General features: G+C 34.6%; 1 protein-coding gene across 1 annotated transcript in view; it reads left to right on the forward strand.

Moving 5' to 3' along the window:
* arhgap35a (Rho GTPase activating protein 35a) overlaps nt 1-3,175 on the forward strand; it is a 144,848-nt gene extending 141,673 nt beyond the window's left edge. The window contains exon 7 of the mRNA XM_056473817.1: nt 19-3,175. Within this exon, the coding sequence (XP_056329792.1) occupies nt 19-430 (412 nt within the window). The 3' untranslated portion in view covers nt 431-3,175. The remainder of the gene's footprint in view (nt 1-18) is intronic.
* The last annotated feature ends 6,088 nt before the right edge of the window (nt 3,176-9,263 follow it).

Here is a 9,263-nt window from a genome sequence, read left to right on the forward strand (position 1 = left end):
CCTCTTTCTCTTTCTCAGGGTGAGTCTAAACAGCCGGCTGAACCTGATGACCAGCGAGAATCTGTCCATCTGTTTCTGGCCGACGTTAATGAGGCCTGATTTCACCACCATGGATGCTCTGACGGCCACGCGCACCTATCAGACAATCATCGAGACCTTTATCCACCAGTGTGCTTTCTTCTTCTACAATCAACCCTTCGCCGACACACCTAGCGGACTGCCCGGACAGCCCGCCTCACCCACAGCCACTTTGTCTTCTGGCTCCGCCTACTCTACCAGTTATGCCTCAGTACAACCAGTAGCCCCGCCCTTTAGTCCTGCCCAACAATCTCCACCTCATTCTCCACCACCAACCCCTCAATCCCCAATCCAGAGCCTGCTGCCGCCTCTGCACCCCCATCACACCCCTACAGAACAACACATGCTGTGAACCTGGAGATGAGGAGGACAACTTTGGAGGCACTGAAAGAGATTAATTGAATGGAAGAAATATCTGAGATTGCACGGCCGTGCCAGACTTATCACAAGTGAAAGCAGTAGAGGAACGAGAAAGAAAGAGGTCAATGAGCTACGTCAGCCACACTTCATCGTCCTCTTTCTGCATCATCCTACTCAGTAAATTGCAGCGCCACTCTGCTCTTGGCCCTTTACGCTCCTCAAACACACAGACAGCTGCACATGAAGTGTGGTTCACCCAATCCCAGATCTCCTATGGGTCCATGTGACTTGCGGACATCTCCAGCGGAGTCAGTTTGGGGACCAACAAACCAACAGGCTAAAACCCCTACTCGTATTGGAGTGACCACTCTAGACAAGGTTAAACGGGCCATCAGGGTGGCCTATATATACACCAGATTTTTGTCGTAGCTTTCGACCACTGTTCATTATCAAATTATGATCTGAAAAGCTTTTTTTTTTTCTTGACGCAGCAACACGACCACATTCCTACCCCTTATTTATCCTGTTTTGCTTGTAACGGCTTTTTAAAGAAAGTCCAAAAAAATCAATCGAAACTAGAACTTGACAAACTGGATCAAGTTTTGCTGGGAAGGATATGTTTGTGTGGAATGCTTTCGCACAGCATTCTGGGATTTGAAGTCTTTTTCCTCTCACTTGAGCCTCCAGAATATGCTGGAAGACTAACGCTTCTTTTATTGCAGAATTTCCTCACGACCACACAACCCCTTAGATTTCCTGATTCACGAGGATCTTCGGTGTCTGTTCATTTGGGAGTTGTATTGTTGTTATGACACGTTTCAGGAAGTTTTGCTCCCCCTTTCTAGCTAGACTTGTGGACTTTTTTTTGTGCAGAGTATTGGTGAACTGGTGAGTTATGACTTCTAAGGGATGGGTTATAGGGTATGGTTATTTAGAGGAGAGGTATTTACCATGAAATGCGAGTTTTAGAAGGTAAAGGAAGGTTGCACTTGAGAAAACATTGCACCAATTCAGATGGAATACATGAACTGTGGGTGAAATATAAGGTGGGATGGAAGTTACGGCTTTTGGGGAAAGATAAAGTCTTTAAGGCCAATTTACACTGGACCAACAGATGCTGACCAATGACATCAAACACTCTTCAGGTCTTGAAAGTTCAGTGTGTTTCCTCTGGTGGCGTGGCTCAGAGCATGTTGTCGCTGATTGAACATGTTCAGTCGACATTCATCAGTTCACAAAATGTCTGAGAAGTAACGTCCAGTAGTCTGGCGATTGAATCAGTCGGTATAGTGTGAATTGGCCGTTTAATGTGTCTGAAAACAGCATGTGGTGCACCGATTGTATGCTAATTATGAGCTTGCAGCTAGTAGCTTTTTGTTGAGACTAACTAAATCAGTACTTCAGAGTTGATCTCCGAAGGATGACTTTGTTTAAAATCCTACAAGTTTTTAAACGGGCAACAAAAATGGGACAGTTAATTTGACAACACTACCACCCAGTGGATAAAGCAGGTATTGCATGCCAATATTCAGCTCGATTTCATCCTACTACTACATTTTTGTTTTGTTTTTGTCTAGAAAATGCTGGACGCATTTGAAAACACACAATTCACTTTGTAGCAAAAGAAACTAAAAATCAGACATTAAAGGGTTGCTTGTATCAATATTCCCCAGCACTTATTCTTTCTATTGCTATATCCAGATTGGTAATGGATCATTTTCTATGACCTTTGTGTTGATTTGAACTCAAGAGTCTGTTTGTTGTGAGCCATGATTTTCAAGTGGAGCAGATTTTGTGAAAATGTGAAACAATCACGTTTATGGAGATCAATGAATGTATCCACAGCAGATTACACTTCATTTCTGTGCATATCTCTCCTTGTGATACCTGTTAATCCTCACTGCAATCGACCTCGACCTTTTTACTCGTCAGTCGGCATCTGCTCTGACTTCTGATTGGCTGTTTTTGCTCAAACACTATGTCTTTTGCCCCCAGAGAGCAAAAGTAATGGTATATTTTGGGAAATCGGGAGCTGTGTGGCCTATACGCCCCTGGTACTTTGTGTATGAATGCTGCATTTCTCTGTGTATTTTCAATGTATTCTTTCAGATCCGACTGTCCTTCGCAGCCAAAGACTGTGCTTTGAGAAAAAGAAAAAAGGCAGGGAGAGACACCGAAATGCGACATGACAAACATGTATTAAAATGTGACATTGGTTCAGCAATCCTATTTGGCTGCATCACTTTGTTTTTTATCTTCATTTTCATTTTTTGTTTTCAGCAATGGTGACAGATTAAGTTAAGGGAGAAAGGAGCAAAACTATATTCAGAATGGTTGTTTATTTGTACGTTAGGGGGTCTGACACTTTGCCCAGTAGTCAATGGTGATAGAAGAGGTTTTCTTTTTATGTTTTCTTTTAATTATTAAAAAATGACGCAACATTTTTTAACAGTTTTTTTTTTTTTTTTTTGTGAATGATGTAAAGGCCAACAATGATGTACTGCATGATTCAAGACCAGGTCAGAGAGAGAGGGGATTTACCACTCTCAGTATTAAAAATACAAAAGAAAGAAAAAAAAAATTGTACAATGAAAAAAAAAATACTGAAATAAATGAAGTTACAATGACAAAAAAAAAAACATGCCAAGAAGTTGGTAATTAGTCTCAATGGGAATGGTGTATAAACAGTAAGGCCTTCTGTGACATGTATTATAGTTAATAAATCAATCTTGTAAAATGTCTCTTGTCTTTCTTATGTGCAAAATGTCAATTTCACATTTAAATGTTTTTGATTGCATGAAAAAATTACAATTTCTGGAGGAAACCCACACGAACGTGCGGAGAACATGCAACTCCACACAGAAATGCCAACTGACCCAGCCGAGGCTCGAACCAGCGACCTTCTTGCTGTGAGGCAACAGCACTACCTTCTGCACCACCGTGTTGCCTCATGTTTATGTTTTCTAACACATTTCTAAACACAACAATTTGAAATAACTCATTTCTAATAACTGATTTATTTTATCTTTGCCATGATGACAGTAGATATGATTTCAGTAGATATTTTTCAAGACACTTCTATATAGCTTAAAGTGACATTTAAAAGCTTAACTAGGTTAAACAGGTTAACTAGGCAGGTTAGGGTAATTAGGCAAGTTATTGTATAATGATGGTTTGTTCTGTACACAATCAAAAAATATTTAGCTTAAAGGGGCTAATAATTTTGACCTTAAATTTGTTTCTAAAGAATTAAAAACTGCTTTTATTCTAGCTAAAATAAAACAAATAAGACTTTTTCCAGAAGAAAAAATATCATGTTTACTGTGAAAATGTCCTTGCTCTGTTAAACATAATTTGGGAAATATTTAAAAAGAAAAAACAAGTCTAACGGGGGCTAATAATTCTGACTTCAACTGTATATAAGTACACTCCTCACAAATCTATCTTTTAAATTCATATATTTAATAGCTATTCAGAAGGTTTATCCCACAGTCAATCACATTACGTCGTTAGTTAGACAGCCACTCAAATAAAGCAATCTTATTTTCATTTCAATATAATATTAATAACCACAAAAGAAATATTTGCCTTCACTTTTAGAAACATAATTTTTTACAGGAAAATTTACATTTACTTATTCATGTCTACATCAATGCAATGAAATTCTGAACGTCCAAAACTTTGCAAATACATTTTTATTGCATTATTTGTATCATTACATGCTGAAAATCTATGATACACAATATTATAGTTAAACAGCAAACCATTAAAGAAACACCACATCATTCCTTTTCGTGTAAGTGATAGTTATATTATATTTGTGCATATACATTAGATTAGTCAGCACTGAATCCAAAGCTGGAGCTTATCTACCGAAATAACTTGCGATAACGGTCCAAAAATTTGTACACCCAAATTTATGTTATAGAAAAATACTAAATACAAATTTTTAATTACAAATTAAAAAAAGAGGAAAAATCAAGAGAAGGAAAAAAAATTAGCTGAAATTTTGTAGGTTGTAATTTTTTTTTTACAATATTTTGCTTGCGTTTAATTGTATTATCTATTATCTATTGAAAAAAAATAGCTTAAAGAGGCTAATGATTTTGACCTTAAAATGGCTTTTAAAAATTTAAAACTGATTTTATTTTAGCCGAAATAAAACAAATAAGACTTTCTCCAGAAGAAAAAATATTATCAGACATACTGTGAAAATTTCTTAACTAGGTTAATTAAGTTAACTGGCCAGGTTAGGGTAATTAGGCAAGTTATTGTATAACAATGGTTTGTTCTGTAGACAATCTGAGGAAAAGGTAGCTTAAAGGGGCTAATAATTTTGAAATATTTAAAAAATAAAATAAAATTCAAAGAGGGGCTAATAATTCTGACTTCAACTGTGTATATATGTATGTGTGTATATATATATATATATAACCATGTGTGTGGTATGCAAAACTAAACTATGGTGTGTATAATTACTCTTTTTCTCTTGTATAACATAGATTATTTGTTGAAAAGTTAGTAAAATGGGTCTGTGCAAGTATGCATTTTGAAAAAAAAGTATGTTTTATGGTTACAACATAAATGTAAAGCAGTGCTTTGGTTATGAAACATGGTAATAAAACAGAATGATTCTTGAGCGTAATCACATTATGATGATTTTTGAATGATTGATACTGAAGACGGGATTTTCAGTGCTGAAAATTATGCGGTCACTACAGAATAAACCTTTTACATTATAATAAAATAATTGAAACTTAATTTTAAATTGGAAATAGTGCTGGATTTTAATAATAATATTAATAAGGCCAGACTTTGTTAAGTATTTTGTTAAAACATATATTAAAGTTTTTATGCCTACTTCTGAAATATGATATTTCATGATTTATATAACCATTTTACTTAAGATAATATAAATAAAATGTTATATAGTGACCCAATGTCACACAGTTCACATTGTTTATCACTGAAATTATTCAATCTCTTTTTAAAGTTCCTGGCTAAATGTTAAAAGTGTAGCATAGTTTTTCTTTTACAAAAAAAAAAAAAAAAAAAAGTATTTGAGATACAATTTCAGAAAGAGGTTTTGAATAATTGCTTAATTCACTTTTGGCCATATTTCATCGGAGATTTTTAAACTAGCATGCTAGGGTATATAGCCTATTGTTCTTATAAAAATATGCTGTATTGTTGTTTATCTAGTTTCTGAATAGGGTCTGAGTAAAATAGTCAAAAAAAAAAACTTATCTTATTAATCAAATATTCCAGGTTTTCCAGGACAAAATGGGTTTCACGTGAATAGTGAAATACACCGTTAAATCCCAAATGGATTGTCTTTCGATCTTTTTCGTGACCTTAATTCGAGGTGATGCTTATGATAGGGTTGTTAAATTGTATTTTTCAAGTTGTAGTTTTGTAGTTTCTCATGCAACGCCACAAACTGATCACTAGATGTCCCGCTTGTTGAACTTTCAGTCTTGAACCTGTTTGACATTATTATTCTCTTCATACGACTCTTTCGCACCGCTCTGACTCACACCTGTAACCGCTGATGAATGACAACACGACGAATATGACGACATTTTGTCATTAGAGACACGTTTTACTCATTATTGAGTTTTTTATTTTTATTTTTTTGAAAGGATAAATGCAAACTATCTTAGAAATTAATACTAGACAGTATATTGAACCTCGTGTGAGGACCCCGGTTTATGTGCTTAACGTTATTTACAAAAAGTCGTCGTCATTTGTTGAATCCTTTGACTCTGTGTATCAGTAGTCTCGCTTCAACTTTCAGGAAAGTTTTGGAGTCTGAAGTAAATCTGAATGTCCGGTTGGTCTGATAAACAGGCGAGGCACGTACTGCTGCTCATCCGTGTCTTTCCGAGGCTTGAATTCAGATGCGTCCGTCCGACTCCAAACGATTCATACCGCCACAGGTGGAGGAGCTCTTATCAATATCAATACATCCCAAATCCAGCTCTATCCAGCACAGCTACACAACACATCTGAAGGGGAAACTGTAAGCCTCTGAGTCAAAAATACCATTACAAAAAGGGCATAATTGATTTATTTTTAATCCTCTGATGGTTGTAAGCATTTCCATAAGAGTGATACTATAAAGCTGAGCAATTCCATGCAAATGTCAACCTTGCCAAGAAAAAAAAAATTGGTTTTCGCCAAAATAGCAAAACTGTTTCTGCGTTTTTATGTAGGCTTGTATTTTACAGTGCTTTAAAAATACTCAAAAATGTCTCTGTCGGTGTTTTCAAACTATTACATTTGACTTACCAAAGTCACACAAGTGGCAATTTCACATCCGTCACATCCATAATAGATGTCACATCCATAACAAAGCTTTTTCCTCATAAATGCAAAAATGTGAAATCAAATAAAATCAATCATGTTTGTTCTATAGTGATCCAACTCATATTTTTGATTAGCATTGTTTCTTTGGGTTGTCCAGTTTAATTTACAGAATTTCTACAAAGTATGTTGTTCTGTAAATTTGCAGACTTTTTTGTCCATAACGCATGTTTATTTTGCTAATTTAAAATATAAAAAATGTTTACTAATTCATATTTTTCTGCTCCCACAACTCTGTGGCTAGTTGTTTTGAAAAATATAAAGAGATATTTCAATACAATGTTAACATATTCTTCCTCTGTCAATTTATGTTTTGAGATTTTACTGCAAATGTCACATCCATAATGCTGAAATTGCTCAGTATATTTGGTGTCCAAAGACATCATTTTTTTCTGCCTAAAAATTGTTAGATTTTATTACAACTTAGCACTAACTGGTTAGATTTTAGCACTATTTCACATTTAGAATTCTTTAAATTGGGCTATAATATTGTCCAATGTTAAAAATTTCTGGGCTGAATTTTCAGCAACGTAAATCCAGTCTTCAGTATGGATCATTCAAAAATCATACATTTTTAGTTATTTATAAAATGTGTTGCCTTTTTTTATAGTTCACATGCCCTAACAATACAATATTTTTTGTCAAAAGTGTCTCAAGTTGCTAAAAATCATGATTTACTTCTATACTTACTCTACTGTCCAAATTTGTCAATGTATTTTTCATGTATCGTGTAATATATATATATTTTTACTTTTCTTTATGAAATATTACATTTTTTGTATTTATAAAACTGCTTAATTCATTCTTCATTCATTCAGTCATTTGGCTTTTTTCTGTTAACAAGTTATCAGCTTAATCTGTTACATTAGCTTAACTGTTATGCTAATAGAAAAAAACTTTGATTAACAAAAAATAAGTCACGTTATATCAAAGAATAAACTGTTCTGTCAAGCTTCGCATTTAGTGTAGCATATTAAAACATTCATTCAGTCATTCATTTATTTTATTTTCAGCTTAGTCCCTTTATTAATTTAAGATCGCCACAGCGGAATGAACTGCCAACTTATCCAGCATATGTTTTATGCAGTGCATGCCCTTCCAGCTGCAACCCATCACTGGGAAACACACACTCACATTCACACACATACACTACGGACAATTTAGCCTACTTAATTCACCTATAGCACATGTCTTTGGACTTGTGGTGGAAACCGGAGCACCCGGAGGAAACCAATGTGAACACGGGGAGAACATGCAAACTTCACACAGAAACGCCAACTGACTCAGCCGAAGCTCGAACCAGCGACCGTCTTGCTGTGAGGTGACTGTGCTACGCAGTGCGCCACCATGATGCCAAACTGCTTAATAGTAGTTTTTCTAATTCTACAACATTAAATAATTTTTTTTTAAAAATCTAACAAAAATGACTGTAAATCGTTGCCTTACTTAAAAAAATAAAATATAAATCATTTTAAAAATATTAAATTAAAATAATACAATACACTACATTTAGAACTTTTGAACTAAATAATTTTTATAATCACATTTATAATCATCATATTGATTATAATCATAAGTCCGCCTTTGATTTTTTTTTCTTTTTTTAATATTTATCAAATGATGTTTAACAGAGCAAGGAAATTTCACAGTATGTCTGATAATATTTTTTCTTCCGGAGAAAGTCTTATTTGTTTTATTTAGGCTAGAATAAAAGCAGTTTTACATTTTTTTAAAAACATTTTAAGGTCAATATTATTAGCCCCTTTAAGATATATATTTTTTTTCCAACAGTCTACAGAACAAACCATCGTAATACAATAACTTGCCTAATTACCCTAACCTGCCTAGTTAACCTAATTAACCTAGTTAAGCCTTTAATAGTCACTTTAAGCTGCATAGAAGTGTATTGAAAATATCTAGTAAAATATTATTTAATGTCATCAGGGAAAAGATCAAATAAATCAGTTATTAGGAATGAGTTATTAAAACTATTAGGTTCAGAAATGTGTTGAAAAAAATCTCTCCGTTAAACAGAAATTGGGAAAAAAATAAACAGGGGGGCTAATAATTCAGGGGTGCTAATAATTCTGACTTTAAGTTTATATATGAAAACAATTCCCAAAAGCAATGATTACACACCATAAATAGTATATTTGTCAACTAAAGATTTGGTATATGTATTAAATAAATGTCATAAAGCCACCCAGGGAAATATTAAGTGTAATAAAATGTGTGATAACTAAGCCCTGTCCCTTTTTTTTCCACAACAGGATATGCCCGATTCCTTCGCTGCATGTTTGTCCTTAGACTAGACATCGATTGTCCGGGTCACTGTGGGTGTTTCGATTCTGATACCTCGATTGATGGCAGTGCTGGGAGTAAGGATGCTGTTATTGATCATCTGATGGTCAAACTGATGAATGCTGCTGTAAATGCTGCTGCCACTATCAGCCGAAAAC

The sequence above is a fragment of the Danio aesculapii genome, chromosome 15 (assembly GCF_903798145.1).
Source record: "Danio aesculapii chromosome 15, fDanAes4.1, whole genome shotgun sequence".
NCBI classification, from domain to species: Eukaryota; Metazoa; Chordata; class Actinopteri; order Cypriniformes; family Danionidae; genus Danio; species Danio aesculapii.